Source organism: Vicia villosa, linkage group LG5 (assembly GCF_029867415.1).
Source record: "Vicia villosa cultivar HV-30 ecotype Madison, WI linkage group LG5, Vvil1.0, whole genome shotgun sequence".
NCBI lineage: Eukaryota > Viridiplantae > Streptophyta > Magnoliopsida > Fabales > Fabaceae > Vicia > Vicia villosa.
Genome location: NC_081184.1, coordinates 129515952 through 129532279, shown reverse-complemented (window position 1 = coordinate 129532279; position 16328 = coordinate 129515952). Strand labels below are relative to the sequence as shown.

At 29.9% G+C, this 16328-nt stretch overlaps 2 protein-coding genes across 9 annotated transcripts; both read left to right on the top strand.

Annotated features, from left to right (window-relative positions):
• Nucleotides 1-1026: 1026 nt before the first annotated feature.
• LOC131607320 (uncharacterized) lies at nt 1027-4801 on the top strand. 4 transcript variants are annotated; one of them, XR_009285262.1, is made up of 7 exons: nt 1027-1561; nt 1707-1870; nt 3357-3434; nt 3558-3603; nt 4282-4411; nt 4499-4590; nt 4752-4801. XR_009285262.1 is itself a non-coding variant. In XM_058879335.1 (5 exons), coding segments are annotated over exons 1-4 (351 nt in total). In that variant the 5' UTR covers nt 1027-1453; the 3' UTR covers nt 3559-3603; nt 3722-4275. The 4 variants fall into 4 exon arrangements, 2 of the variants coding, with proteins under 2 accessions (XP_058735318.1, XP_058735319.1); XR_009285261.1 differs by having other exon boundaries at nt 4499-4801; XM_058879335.1 differs by lacking the exons at nt 4282-4411; nt 4499-4590; nt 4752-4801 and adding an exon at nt 3722-4275.
• A 4-nt stretch (nt 4802-4805) lies between these two features.
• On the top strand, nt 4806-7864 carry LOC131607321 (uncharacterized). Of its 5 annotated transcripts, none has more exons than XR_009285264.1 (6): nt 4806-5050; nt 5329-5931; nt 6265-6312; nt 6941-7000; nt 7392-7472; nt 7570-7860. XR_009285264.1 is itself a non-coding variant. In XM_058879338.1 (6 exons), exons 2-6 carry the CDS (start codon nt 5920-5922, stop codon nt 7725-7727), a joined length of 321 nt encoding a protein of 106 aa, XP_058735321.1. In that variant the 5' UTR covers nt 4806-5050; nt 5329-5919; the 3' UTR covers nt 7728-7857. The 5 variants fall into 5 exon arrangements, 1 of the variants encoding a protein (XP_058735321.1); XM_058879338.1 differs by having other exon boundaries at nt 6979-7000; nt 7570-7857; XR_009285266.1 differs by lacking the exon at nt 6941-7000 and having other exon boundaries at nt 7570-7863.
• Nucleotides 7865-16328: the final 8464 nt, after the last annotated feature.

The window sequence follows — 16328 nt, the reverse complement described above, 5'->3', positions numbered from 1 at the left end:
ATTATCATGGTTTGATATCAATAATATATATTTTACTTTTCTAAATATTCTTTTTAAAAAATAATTACATGTGCATTTACATAGTACTGGTGTTTTATCCTTACATTCACACGGAAATGGTATGTTACTCGTGCGTTTACACGGTACTGATGTATTATCCGTGCGTTCAAACGGTACTGGTGTGTTACCTATATATTTGTACAAATTTTTTAAAGAGTGAATAAATTGGTGTTTAATATTTTTTTAGTATAAAAAATATTTGAGTCAACACTATATATATAGATTAAAGAGTTTACACTTTACTTGACACCCTATTTGTTTCTACATGTCCCAATAAGCATATTTATATAACCAAGTTTATATTTTCATGGACTAAATGCAGCAAACACTCAATATGCTACTACTTTTAGCAATTTGTAGATGTTATTTCACATCTGTTTAATTACAACTATTATGTTTTCAGGATGAAGCCGGTCAAGGAAACTTTTGAAGAGGTGTGCTTGTGTAGAATATATATATATATATATATATATATATATATATATATATATATATATATATATATATATATATATATATATATATATGGACTGAATTAGTTTCTCTTTCTATGATCACTAGTACAAAAAGATTAATATAATTTTAAAATTTACACCCAATATACTAAAAATGGGTGTAAAAGAGTAACATAGTGGTAATTTTATAAATAAAATGTCATTTTAAGCATTATCAGGTGACAATATACACCCTATTTTTTAAAAATGGGTTTAAATTAAAAATATTACTATAATCAAATCTCAATTACATCCTTTAAACTAAAAAACGGGTGTAAATTTATATAAACTAAAAAATTTGTTTAATTTTATTACTCAATCTATATGATATATTAACAAAGAATTTAAATATTATTAACAAAATAATGAGTCTAAATTTCTTAAGTGAATAAAATAATTTAAACATTATTAACATAAATATTAATATATTAGACTGAATAAAATAATCTAATCTTATAGGATTGAACAAAACTCCCGGGAAACTGAATGTTTAATCTAATTTCATAGCAGTGAAATGCAATGAAGCTCTTCTAAACCCGATTTTCAACAAAACTTTCTAAACCCAGTTTTCATCAAATTTCACCGATGAAAACATAAATTTTATATTTCATCAGGTTTATTCTTCTCAAATCTTCCATTCTCCTTCTCAAACACTGAAACCCTAACCTTCTCTGAAACGAAGTCTTCCCAAATATTCCCTTAATCGAAATCCCAAATCTTCCTTTGAAACGAAAACCATGTTCAGCAGCTATGATGACGATGAAGAAGCCAATCAAGATCTGAGTCTCAGAATCGTGGAAAAGGACCTACGAAACTGAGAGGCAAAGCTTGCACCTAACGACGTCATTTTGAACGGTATCGATTATTCTCTGGTTTCGCCATCGCACCAATCTGAATTTATGGTGATGCAAAGCGACGGCGTTTTGGATATAGCTGCTTGGGAAGTGATGGAAGAGAAGAAATCGACGAAGTTGATGATGTTGATGATGGACTATGGGGATTCAAGTGTACGTCTTATTCTGTGTTTGGCTTCTTCTAATTTTTTTAAAAAAAATGTTTTTTCCTTATGTTTTTATTGATTTTATATCGAATTGAATTTTCTTACTGATTTGGGTGAGAAACTTTGGATTTTTTTATGCTTTTTTTTTGTAGGTTACTATAGTTGCAGATCAAGAGGTGGAAAAGATAATTAAAACTTCAGAGAATCATGAGTCTGTGGAACTGGAAGCAAGTCCAGCTCAGATATGTGACAATGTGCTTCTGCGAAAGCTGTTTGTGAAAAAAGGAGTAAAAAGTTTGCTGGCTGTACCAATTAGGTAACATGAACCTCCATTCCCTTTTACTAATGTAGAGTTGTTGAACTCTCTCTCTCTGACCTGCTCTAGAGTAAGTGACACTTCACGCTCGTACTCGGTTTAACTTCTTTATTCACAGCTTTGTCAGTGAACATATTGAAACACTAGAAGAAATTGATGTTGAGTACAAAGAACTGGCACTAGAATCTGGATAGAAAAATGGAGTCGTGTTCCTGCTCTCGGATGTGAACCCACTTTCATTTTAGACTTGACATATGCTGTAATTGAGAGTCTCCCATATGTTGTTGCGATGGCTATTTCAAACCTTGAAGCTCGACATGTACTCTTATGAATTCTCAAATTATATCTATATTTGATACTATTGTGCTTTCATTGTAGGAAGGCCATATTGTTTTCTCTGAAATCTCAGATTCTGTTTGTCACAGTTTCTTCAAAAAAACTTGGCAGTGATTGAGAGAATTAAGTCTTAGTACACGATATTCCTTTTTTTTACTACACTTACGTTAATTAAGCACAAGTACGTATCAAAAGTACAAAGAAAAAGAGAGATATATGCCCTGTTTGGATTAGCTTCTAGTTTAAGCCTTAAGGGAGAATCTCAATTATATTAATTGTATGGTTCTGTACTACTGAAATAGTTCTTGTGTGCTTATAGATGTTTATGGAGAAGTAAATGATGTTAGTTTTGAAATAAATGGAAATGCAGAAGATATTTCAATCTATATTAAAAGCTATGCAGAAACCTCATGTTTATTACTTATTACAAGATTCTTTTGATTTTTTTTCAAGTGCTGGAGAAAATTAACCAATCTAGTTCATAATCTGTTACAACATTATTAGAGGCAAACCAATTTTTTGGACTCAATTCGTGGATGTAAAACATATAAGCTACAAACTTTGGGTTGTAATCACAATTTATTTTATTTGAACATTATTAGATCCATACTTCTCGCCTCGGTCACGCCACCTCGCCGTTTACTTCTTCGGAATTTTATTTGAACTCATTAAGTATTGATGTTATAGCTGGAAGAACTTAACCGCACATACAGCTCGTGAGCCAAAAGTTAGATTTTCTTCATTTGTAAAACTTATATGATTGCCAATGGTTAATTTCATTTTATTTGGTTGTCTTTTCCCCCTACAATGTTCCCCTCTTGCTTACTTTCCATTTATAAGAATATGGTAATTATAACTTTAAACCCGTTGTACCATTAACAAAAGAGTGCTTAGCAAGATATTTCTTTCCACTTATAAGAAATAGTTGTACTTGTACTTGATGAAGAATGGTTGTCCAGTCAGATATTCTATTCAGATTTAAATTTTATATATGCATGGAAACTTAACTGTTTTGTTTATCATGTCCTATAGCAATTAGTTTATGTCGTGTCCAACATGTTATGCATATTGATTATTATGATGTTTCATTCCTCAATTTTGAATACTTCATGTTTTTATTTTCTAAAGATTTTGTATTTCAATTTTTCAGGTGTGTAAGAGCTGATCAAACCTCGTTAACAGTTCAATTATATTACCTTCATAATGGGAGTGCAAGGCTTGGTTTCTAGTAAGTATAGTTTTTGTAAAAGACCCTAACACAAATAATCTTCTATGCCCCCATTCTTACCTCATAAAAAGTGGATATGGTTTTAGGTTTAAGCAGACATTTCATCATAACATCATTTTGCAGGATACAAGGAAGAGAATACATGCTTCCAGTGGGTATTCTTTTGAAGGTTATTATTACTAACTCTACTAAACAACTCTAAACAACCTCTTTATTTTTCACTTTTTTGGTTTTGAACTTTGGTTGTACAAAGATTTACTCACGGTGCTATTGACCATTTGTAACAGGCCCTCATTGACACCATTGACCGAGAAATTTAGATAAATTTGACAAGTTGTTATAATGAAAAGTATGAAAAGGGAAAAGGTGTTGTTGATAAATATGCTTTCACTTGATTAGAGTGTATAAAGAGTGACATCCATCACTTTATATGTCAGTTTCATAGGGATAAGTTAAGCTAGTCTCATAAGGATGAGTTAACGCAGCAGCCCCTAGTTGTAATTGCCACACCAAACACCACTGCGCTGTGGTTTTGAATAGCGGCTGGATTTTTTTTGGAGTTTATGGTGGATTTTTTACTTTTCACCGGTCTTCCATTTGCCCTCGAGAGCACTGCATTACTCAATACTATGGGTCATGCTACCATCTCATTTTTACCTCATTCTCTTAGTGTTAGTTATGAGTACAAAATGGAATACTTTGTTCTCCCTTTCTTTGTACAAGGTTTTTGTTCTGCTTAAAGAGCTGTTTGTGTAAACTTTTACATTTTCTTTTCTAACAAACAATACACAGGATTTAAAACTCGAGTCTTGTATATTTTGCTAATTTCTTGCATCTATTGATGTAGATCTCAGGCAAAACTAGAAGAGTGGTTGGAGAAGGGAAAAACGATGCTTCTGAACGAGATTGATAAAAAAGGAGAGAAATTCAATTCTTCCGCCGAGTTCACGGGACTGTTACAGTCATGTACGACGGCGGTGAGTGCAAAAACAAGTTATGTTTAGTTCTTACTTTCTTATTTTTCTTCTATTTCTCAGCATTCTTCATTTTTGTTGAATTCACAGATGAAGTTTCAGCTATAGTAATTGATCTGGGTTCACATACGTGTAAAGCTGGTTATGACGGAGAAGATGCTCCCAAGGCCGGGTTTCCTTCTGTAATGTCTTCATTACCCTTTTTATTATTATTATTTTTTTTTTAATTTTTAATTTTTTGTAGTTTTGCTGTGGTTCTTATTGGTGATGGTGATTTATTCATTTGAGGAAGAGGATGGTAATATGATGATAAGGGGTTTTGTCTTGACTCATGTGAACTTAGGTTGTTGGAGCTATTGATCAAATGGATGTTGATGAATCGCATGATCCTAACATATGGCTCTCGAGACTATTAATAAACTGGAAGCTGTTATATTCTCATTGAAAGAGAGAACTATAGAACAAGTCACAGGAAAATCACCCGTTAGAACTTCATGGTCATTTGTGAAGGGCCCTGTGTCTGAAATTGATAAAATAGAGTTATTATTGGACCGTGCCGAAACACTATTACAGTTGCTTAAAATCAGATACCCCAACCTTCCTCAAACATTTCTAGATGCTGCTAAAGTACAATATGGCAAGGTAAACTATTATTGTTTAAATTAATAATAATATGTTTTGTCTTAACAATATTCATCCAATCCATATTATTATTTTAGCTCAAAATCATTTTCAAAAAGAGTTGACTAATTATTATTATTATTATTATTTTAATTGTTATCATTATTATTTTTTATTAATATTATGTCAATGTAATAAATAATATATTATTATAGTATCTTATTTATGTTTTTCTATTTCTTCTCTTTTAAAAATTAATTTGATTTTCTGCAAAACTTGATGAATACACGTTTTGACAGAGCAAGTTATGATGAGTGTGGTCCATATCCATGAAGTTTAGAAGTAATAAATCCATTCCCTTAGAATGATGGACCAGTCAACATTTGGCAAGGCCGAAAAGATAAGTTCATTATACATCTCATAGAAAGTTCCCTTGATTTGTAATCACATGCTTCCTGTTAGGTTGTCATATATTTATCTTGAAAAATAATCCATGCAAGTCCACAGTTACAGCACTTATGCTTTCATAAGGTATATGATATGATATCATGTAGTGTCTATTGAAAACTAAATTGTCTACATACTGTCTTGTATTTGTTGATATGTTATAGCTAGTATAAACTGACTGTAAATCCCTGCAGTCAAGAAATTGTAATACGTTTTGATGAAGTTGCATACACATTAAATTAGGACAAATTAAATCTATCATGCATCAATAATATAGATTCGGTACTATGCATAAGAATTAAATTAAATATAAAGATAACCTATTAACTTTTATTATAGACATTATTAATGCTAAAGTACTCGTGTTATTGAGGCACTTTATTTGTTTTGTTTTGTGTTGGGGCAATTTGATCCATGTGTTGAACAAGTTGCAATCTGAATTGATGTCTTTGATGGTAAGAACTAAGAACCTTAAATCTACTATCATATCTACTATCACATGCCCTTCACTCTCTCTACTCATTTTCTTTACATTATTGGTGTTGGAGTGTCCGTGTCGGAGTCTGCGCTTCATAGGCCGGCTCTCAACTTCCCAAAATCTTTACATGCTTTTAAGTTTTTCTTCAAATTTGGTTTATTATTTTATGATGCACATAATTTCTTTTTCAATTTTGTATCTGAGGAGTAAAGGGAAAATATAGTTACAATTTATCACACAACTGAAACAAGAAATTGAAATATTTGACATTTTTAATTACACAGTTCTAACAACCTAGTTTCTATTTCAGTATCCAGACAATCCTACAAGACAACAGAAGAAGGATGTAAAAGAACTGGTATTTTCTTTCCCTACTGTTTCCCTGTTATAAATTATAGAATTTCATTGTCAGAAATTAGATAACACCAAGTTTTTTTTAGTATTATAATTGATAGAAGAAACCCCTTTCAATTAAACTAATGCTTTGTTATTGTCTTATGAAACTATGATACTGATATATGATTTATCATGTTGACAAGATTACAAAATATTTTTTCTTGTTTTACCTTTCCTTTAATTAAACTTTTTCATTCAGTCAAATACAAAGAGCTATAAACAGTAATACAAAGAACCGGTAATACCAAGGTCTTATTTAGTATTATAATTTATAGGAGAAAACCCTTTCAGTTAAATTAATGCTGTGGTATTGTCTTACGAAACTACTAGTATGATGCTTGTATAAGATTTATCATATTGACAAGATTTAATATTATACTTATAATTAGTTTGAGATAAATTTTCAATTTTTTTCCTTGTTTTACCTGTCCCTTAATTAAACCTTTGGTTCATTCATTTAGTCAAAACATAAAGAACTGTAAGCGATAATATTTCCTGTGTACTAATATGTGATACTGATGGTGCTACTTTGCATCTTACGTTTATCTTTCTTGTTTTGCCATGCCTGCTATTGGGTTATTTGGGTCAAGCTGCATACCTTATGGAAAACCATGCTGATATTGGTCAGGCCTTTTGGTCATCTGTTCCGAGTAAGCTCTCTTTATAGTTTTACAAAAAAAGTCAAAACCGAATTTGAAATATTGACAATCCAATCTTGATACAATAGTCACTAATGCAACGAATGAGTGAGAGTTCTGACTAAAGACCGTCCAAATTCAAGAGTTATGACTCTTATTTATGAGCCATGAACTAAAAATTGAGCTGCAAAACCTGCCTTGAGAAAGAGAGCACAATATTGATTTTTGGCAATTGTATAATAGTTCTGATGTGTTTTCTTTCCATTCTCTTATTGTTAGGAATTGTAAGAGTAATTACATGGTCAATATTCAAATGTAGTTTTAAGTTACATCATTGAAAAAGCTAACACCTTTTATCTGAAATAGAAAAACATAACAAAATACATTTGTTTCTATTATGCAGAGAACAATGAAGCTCATCTTGCTTTGGGGACTACCCTGTTTCATAGCGGAATGTGCATACAAGATATGATCAGCTTTGAAGGTACAATAATGCTAATAATGTTTTCATTTTATTTTTATTTTTATTTTTATAATAATTGAAAATGATGGTGTACATTAACTTTGGTTGTTGGTTGTAGATGTATTGAAGGAGTTTACTTCTAAGAAATGCGGTAAACTTGGGAAATTGCTTAAGGAAAGTGGTAATCATGGGGTTCAGATGAAAAACAAAGATTCTAGAGCACCGAAGCTAACCGTCAAGCATGGCGTAAAATTATATATGAAGAAAGTGTTATGACTTAGTTAAAATATAATTTTTATGTGTATGATTTTATAATACTTGAAATATTATGACTGTCCATGATTTTGTATACTTTTTTGGTTAATATTAAAAATATTTTGACTTAGTTAAAATATGATTTTTATGCGTATGATTTTATAGTATTTACAATATTATGACTGAAAATAAAATATAACTAAATGGTGTTTATGAAATAGGGTGTAAATAGATATAATTGTTCATTTATAAATGGCGTATTTACACCCGATTTTTACTAAAATAGGGGATAATTAAGAACATATTTACACCTGTTTTTTATTAAAATAGGGTGTAATTAAAACATAATTAAACTCAATTACACCCAATTTTTATTAAAATAGGGTGTAATTAAAATGTAATTAAGCCAAATTACACCCGATTTTTATTAAAACAAGGTGTAATTAAAACGTAATTACGCTCAATTACACACGATTTTTATTAAAATAGGGTGTAATTAAAAACGTAATTACGCCCAATTACACCCGATTTTTATTAAAACAGGGTGTAATTAAAAACGTAATTACGCCCAATTACACCCGATTTTTATTAAAACAGGGTGTAATTAAAAACGTAATTACGCCCAATTACACCCGATTTTTGATAAAACAGGGTGTAATTAAAAACGTAATTACGCCCAATTACACCCGATTTTTGTTAAAAATAACGGGTGTAAATTCGTTAGACATTTCTCACCCTGTGGATATACACCCGATTTTTATTAAAAATAATGGGTGTAAATTTAATAAAAAACGGGTGTAAATTAACATTTTTGTACTAGTGGATCCTAGTATTTATTTTAAATCAACATAAAAATAGAAATTTTGATTTTGTTGATTTTAATGGACTGTATTAGTTTCTCTTTCTATGATCCTAGTATTTATTTTAAATCAACATAGAAAGAGAAACCAATCAAGTCCATTAAAATCAACAAAATCAAAATTTAATGGTTGTGATTCATTGTTCTCATTTCTCATAATAACCAAGTATTCTCACTTGAGTCGTCCATATATATATATATATATATATATATATATATATATATATATATATATATATATATATATATATATATATATATATATATATATATATATATATATATATATATATAGGGGACGACTCAAGTGAGAACACTTGGTTATTATGAGAAATGAGAACAATGAATCACGACCGTTAGATTTGATTTTAATGGACTGGATTAGTTTCTCTTTCTGTGTTGATTTAAAATAAATATTAAGGATCATGGAAAGAGAAACCAATCCAGTCCATTAAAATCAAATCTAATGGTCGTGATTCATTGTTCTCATTTCTCATAATAACCAAGTGTTCTCACTTGAGTCGTCCCCTATATATATATATATATATATATATATATATATATATATATATATATATATATATATATATATATATATATATATATATATATATATATATATATATATATATATATATATATATATATATATATATATATATATATATATATATATAATGCATTTTTTTAACTATTAAAATTGTATTTTTTTTTTAATTTAAGACTATCTTTTAAATTAGAAGATGACATCTGAATTGATTGGGCCAGTATATATTAATACCTGATAAAATAATTTTATAAAATTGTTATTTTCTCTTGTATATATACATATTTTTAAACTTATGTGAAATATTCAAATAGAATATTCATTTATAACCAATGGAATGTAAAGTAGTAAAACCATCATATAAATTTATAAATTAAAAAGAATTATTGTCAAACAAATCTATTAAAATTATATAAACTTATAAAACTAAAATTTTTACCTTTGCGAATATAATCTTAATTTGATCAAAGAACTTTATACAATATGATAGGCCTTTGGCAATCCTAATCAGAACCTTATTGAATTTTTTTTTTTTGATTACTAACCGTATTGAATTTGTGTGGTTATGAAATGAAATATTGGATTTGATTGGATTAACAAGGTGGATTAATATGACTTTTGTGTGTGGGGTATGAAACCGAATCAATTATTGCAATTATAGGTGAAATAATCAAGTTATAGAAAAGCACTAGTACCTACCTAGTTTGATTTCATTCTCGCCCGCCATAATTGGGGATTTCATTCTCGCCCGCCAGAATTGGTGAATGAAAGTATTTGGTTTGAAACTTCAAACAGATATTGACCGGATATTTTGGAAAAAATAAATAGAGTTTCTATTTAATTATGATTTAATTTGAAAAATAATTCATGAGGTCTTATCACCTATAGTTTAATTTTAAAAATTTTAAAATTCTATACAATAATCTGTTTTATACATTCTTAAATATGGTCCTGCTAGTACGTGTATGTTAACATGCATGGTAAATGATAAAATTAAAAGTACTTAGAGGAGGTTTTTTTTTTTATATTAATAACAACAAAAAGTTGAAATTAAAGTTAAATTTCTCATAACGTATGTAACTTTTAATAAAAAAAAATCACAAATAAATATTGAATGTGTGTCGATCTATAAAATATTTTTAAAAAATTCATTCAGTTAAAAGTGTAACTGTTATGCCACGAATGTTACTGCTTTTTATCAAATGAGAGTAACATTTACAGAGAAAAGTGTAATTTGTTGTCCTTCAACCTTTAACATAACTCTATTAAGATATTTGTATTATCGCATGAATTCCGTCTGAATTTATATTACACGTTACGATATCGCTTTTGTCAATTTTAAAATTTGTTTTGCAGTTCATAAATATTTAAGAAAATTTCTTTGGCCATCTCCCTATGGGGGTCACCCCCAGCGAAAATACCAAAATACCCCTGCTTCGGAAATGAACTTCCGAAGCGCTTTTTTTTTGAAAAAATTGACTTATTTCAGAAGTTCATTTCCGAAGCAGGGGTTTCGGAAGTGAACTTCCGAAATACTGCGGTTTCTGCAGATTTATCAAAACACTCCCCCTCCCCCAATCATTTACCCTAAATCAAAACAAAAAGTGGCAAAGGCGAAAATTTGTGCAAACAGAATTCCAAAGCTGCATCAAGGCTCCAATCACACTGCTAAACAACATTCAAAAGCCCTCAATCCTAACACTTTGTAAGTTTTGAAATTTTTAGATCTATTATTCAAATGCATGTTATTTAGGGTTTTAATTGCATAAATGATATATGGTTAGGTTGTTAGTAGTATTTAGGTTGTTTAGAAGCATTTTGATTTGGTTTGAAGTTTGGTTTAGGGGTCTGCCATGGAAGTTGCAGAAAAGTCCATCGCAGGGGTGTTTCGGAAGTTCATTTCCGAAAACACCTCCCTTCCAGTTTTCGGAAATGAACTTCCGAATTGTATCAGAAGTTCAAATTTTTTTGTTTTTTATTTTGTCTCGCATGTTAATCGATTTCAACTGTTTACAGGAACATGTCAGGCAACCAACAAGCACGCAGGACTGCGTCTTCTAAAGAGGGCGCTAAGGGAAGAAAGGGTTCTTCAAAGAAGGAGGTGAAAGAGGTGAAGGAGGTGAAGGAGGTGAAGGTGGTGAAGGAGAAGAAGAAGCTTTTGACTGGTTCTGCTTCTCGTCCCCTAGGAGTCCATGGCTCGGACGCGCAGGCTCAGCCTTCAGGCGTGATCAACGCTGATGGTTCTGATACTGAGTGGGATGAAGATTGGTATAATTATCTTCATTCGGAGGAGTTCGCTCGTCGAGAAGAATAACGTGTTTTTATTTTGTTTGATGTGTATTTTGTAACGCTCGTCGGGCAGAATAACATGTTTTTGTTTTGTTTGACGTGTTTTGTTTTGTTTTGTTCGGATTTCGGATTGTATCGCACAGTGTTTTTGTATTGGATTTATCATGTTAATAAAAATACGTACTACTGTAAGTAACAAATGACGGAGGAGGTGTAACCGGGGCCGGAACATATGACGGAGGAGGTGGATGTCCGGAGGAAGAAGAACCGGAGGTACGTCCACCGCGAGACAAAGGAGCCAATCATTGTAAGCTATAGTTTATCATTATCATCTGGGGACGTCATTTCTAAAAAATCAAGATTAAAAATAATAAGATTTTTTTCCCAATTTTTTGTAATGACGTCCCCTGATGATAATGATAAATTATAGCTTACATTGATTGGCTCCTTTGTCTCGCGGTGGACGTACCTCCGGTTCTTCTTCCTCCGGACATCCACCTCCTCCGTCATATGTTCCACCCCGGTTACACCTCCTCTGTCATTTGTTACTTACAGTAGTACACCTTTTGAAATTTGGAAGCCTTTTTTTCTCCCCACCACTCTCTCATCCCCACCTACCCGTGTTCAACAATATGTAACTTTAATTTTATGTATTATTATCGTTGTAATCTTCACCCGATTAAATAAAGCGAATTGTTGTTGTTTTTCATTTTATTCTGTCCAGACATATTTTCGGAGGTTCATTTCCGAATTCTCCAAGGGGGGTGCGTTCGGAGATGAACTTCCGAAACACCACATTTTCTGAAAATGTAACTTTATTTCGGAGATGCATCTCCGAAATCAATATTTTATATTAAAAAAAACACGTTTTCGGAAGTTCATTTCCGAAAACACCTTTTTTTCAAAAAAAATTACCGTTTCGGAAATGAACTTCCGAAACAAGGGGTAATGTTGTAAATTCACCAGGGGTGGGCAAGAAGGTTAGGAGGTGGGTGAAGAAAAAAACCATATTTAAATATTTTTAAATTTAGACTAATAATCAATGTTTTAAAAATCGGATTGAACCGACTGATTGAACCGGTTCAACCTTGAAATGTTGTTTAATCTCCGGTTCGGTTTGGACCAATAAATGGTTAGGTCTATAAAATTGGGATAAATTTGTTTCAAGCACAAAAAACCAAAATAATTGTAAAATCGGAATCGGTTTTGGTGAAACAGACGGTTCAAAAAATCAAAGATAATTTTTTTATGTTTTACTTCATTTTATTTCTTTGTTTAAATCTAAAAAATTAATTATAGCAAACATTTAAAATTGTATACAAGGAAAATAAAGAATAAAATTGAAAGACACGAGACAATGTAAATAGAAAGAGAAGAAATAATATAATGTTTGTGGACACGATATAAGTGATGTTGGTCTTGGAAGAGTTGTGAGAAATTATACTGATGAAGAACTTATGACTTTGAGTTAAGTAATTGAGACAAATATATAAATATTGGTCCTTAACTAATTTTATGATTTGTTATTGGATTTTACATTGCATTCTTCTTATTTTGTAAGTTTGTTTATTAGTATCGTGTTTATTTGAGAATTTTATTTTATAAATTATGATATAAATTAATTTTATTAGGATATTTAATAATCTATTTATTTTTTCTTAGTTTAAATTTAATATACGGTTCAATTACGGTTGAACCGATTGAACCATGACCCACATGTTTTAATGGTTCTTTCTTCGATTCGGTTTTTAAAACATTGCTAATAATATGCCCAAACTTTTAAGCATTGATCCAAGTAGTATTTTAAAAAGAACAATGGAGATATAGTTCAACAAATTATAAGAAATATATTAGAGAAATTACATTGATTAAATATTTAAAAATCTTGTTGAATTGAATAAACCATACAATCGATTATCTAACTTCAACTATATAAAACAACAATAAAAAATGATTTAAAAGATTTAAAATTATAGAATAACAGAAAAAGGAAATGTCAATACCAACTAAGATAGTGTCTGAAAACCTCTTGGAACACAAAATTGGTAAGTACGATGAAGAATCTACAACTACGCTTGACATATACCCCCCTCAGTCTATGCTTCCAAGGAGTTCATCAAGATAAACAGTCTACAACTTTTATCCCATAGATACACTTCACATCTACCCGTTGATCTACGCCTCCCAAAACATTCATTACAATAAACTATTGGTTACATTCAATTATTTTATTTTTCAACTTATTAGAATCCACATTTGAAACATGTTATGAATAGATTGAAGCATATTGGAAATTAAGTAATGTGTCCGCTAACTCAGTTTTCTCATCATTTTCTTACTCTAACTTCAATTATATAAAAAAAATAGGAAAAGAAAGATTTAAAAGATGGAGATTAAAATTGTAGGATAAAAGAAAAAAATGTTTACTAACTAACATAATGCTTGGAAAACCTGTTTGAAAACAACATTGATAAGTACGATGAACAATTTACAACTGTTATCCCCATAGATGTGCTTCACATCTACCCGTCGATTTACGCCTGCAAGGACCTTCATTATGATAAACAATCTACATATATTATTCCATACATACGCTTAACATCTACCCGTCAGTCTATGCTTCCAAGAACCTTTATTACGATAAACAGTCTATTCAAAGCAATACATTAAAAAAAAAGTAAAATATTCGTGCGATATTATCATTTCATCAAGTTAAACGAAATTAGACCAAAATATCCATAAATAACCATATAATCACACCAAAAATATCATATGTATATACCGCTTAGGAAGAAAATAGTTGCAAACTTAATACACATAATTAAAAAAACCCCAAAAACTTAATTCTAAAATTTAACAACTCATAGAAATATCTAATTTGTTAAGTTATTTACTTGGTTTACTTTCAAAATGTTGAATAGCAATGTTTCAACTCTAAGATATAAAAGTTAAAATCACAAACTCAATTCTACAAATTTTAATTCTAAAATCATTAAAGCTTCTCCTCCACGTAAAAGTTAAAATCATAAACTCAGTTGAACACAACATCACCATATCGATCACACCATGATCTAAAACACCATAAATACATGAGATAAGAATAAAACTGTAAAAATTTTCTACGTAAATTAATTGTTAAGTAATCCAAAGTTAACTTACTTTTTCCATAAACCAATTATTAAATAATCCTAAGTTAACTTATTTTTCCCGTAAATCAATTGTTAAGTAATCCAAAGTTAACCCACTTTTTCGCGTTTATAAAAATGTGTATCAACAATACACTTTTTCCATTCATACAAATATTTCAGAGCTAACTAACAATACACTTTTTATTTATTTATATAAATATTTGTAACAACAATACATTTTTCTCATTATTAAAATAATCTAATATTATCATTTTATAATTTCATATATGTTTGATACAATAAGTATTAAGTTTAAATTACAAAATTATTCTTATATAAAATTATATAATTTTTGTTTCAGACAAATTTATTCTTATTCTTCACCGAATTATTGAATTTCTTAGCAATTCTTTCAAACAACATAAACACACTAAATAAAGGAAACAAAGAATCCGTTCTCTCAACCCTAGTCATTGTCACTTTTCTTCTTCTTTTGTATCCCCTAGGGAGGGGTGATTTATGATCGATTTTGATCCAAAATCACCCCTCCAAATCGTTCTTGTTTCTCTATTAGTTAAATAAGTGGTTTTCACATATATTTAGTGTTTTTTTTTGTGATTTCGTCATTTTAGTGTGTCATTGTTTGTTTTGATTTCCCGTCTTTGTGCGGTGTATTTTGTTTTTTTTGTCGTTGTGCGCAGTGTTCATTTGTTTCAGGTTGAAAGATGAGTTTCGATCTAGTGCAGATCTTATATATGACTTTGGTGCCATTAACGCTACAGATCTGGAGGCATGAATATTTCAGACATTTCAATATAGTCATAGTTATATTCGTATGCATATGCAATTTGCCGTTTTATGCTATTAACATGGATGATGTGAGTTGTTTGCAGATTCATCCTTTTTGTTTTTGGCGATTTTTAATTTGTATTGCAACAATATACTCTATCGATTGGAATGAAAGAAAATTTTATTTAGTCAAAAAAAAAAAGGAAACAAAGAATTTAAAATTGTTAATTACATATTAGGATCTTTTATAGTGCAATTTTATTATTAAATTAAGAGTAAAATAAAATTGAATGTTCATATTTCCTCACTAATCATAGATATATAGTTGATAGCAGACTCTAATATTAATGTAGAAAAGATATATGAATGTTCAAAATATGAATGTCCATAAGTTAAAATAATTATTAAAATTTCAATATAATATACCCATAAGATTCAAAATAATTTTTGTTTTTCCACCCGTGTTGAAATGAGGGCAAGAATATAGCTCAAGAATTTATACATTTCTCAACAAATTAAACACAATTTAGATTATGTAATTATGAAAAGAAAGTAATCAAATATACAACATCAGAGTTATATGGCAGTGTAATATATAGAGAACATATCTATTCAGTATTAGTGACTTTAAGTTTTTTATGTAGATGTGCAATTGTTTCAAAAACATTGACATCACATTACGATATTTCCCGACTCCCGTAGCGAAGCCATTTTTGTTGGTGGAGAAAACTCAGGATCTGTTCATTACTTCTTCACAACCACATTTTTTATTTCTAAATCTTATTTATTGATTACAAAGATGGATACAATACAGGTATATTTTGTTCCTTTTGGATCTTAATGATCCTCCTTTATTTATAAATTTGGAGTACTTATTTGTACTTTCCTTATTAATAAATTTTGGTTTAAAAAAATACAAGTATATTTTAATCAAAAACAAACAAACAAAAACAACTAAAAAAACATATCTGGGTCAAACCCAAAATTTCACACAACTTTAACCACCAATT

Coding starts and splice junctions, on each gene's coding strand:
- LOC131607321 (XM_058879338.1), top strand. Junction 7,001..7,391: donor CTTTTGGTCATCTGTTCCGA/GTAAGCTCTCTT, acceptor TCTATTATGCAG/AGAACAATGAAGCTCATCTT. Junction 7,473..7,569: donor AGATATGATCAGCTTTGAAG/GTACAATAATGC, acceptor TGTTGGTTGTAG/ATGTATTGAAGGAGTTTACT.
- LOC131607320 (XM_058879335.1), top strand. CDS start 1,454: ATGGTGATGCAAAGCGACGGCGTTTTGGATATAGCTGCTTGGGAAGTG. Junction 1,562..1,706: donor TGGACTATGGGGATTCAAGT/GTACGTCTTATT, acceptor TTTTTTTTGTAG/GTTACTATAGTTGCAGATCA. Junction 1,871..3,356: donor TTGCTGGCTGTACCAATTAG/GTAACATGAACC, acceptor TCAATTTTTCAG/GTGTGTAAGAGCTGATCAAA.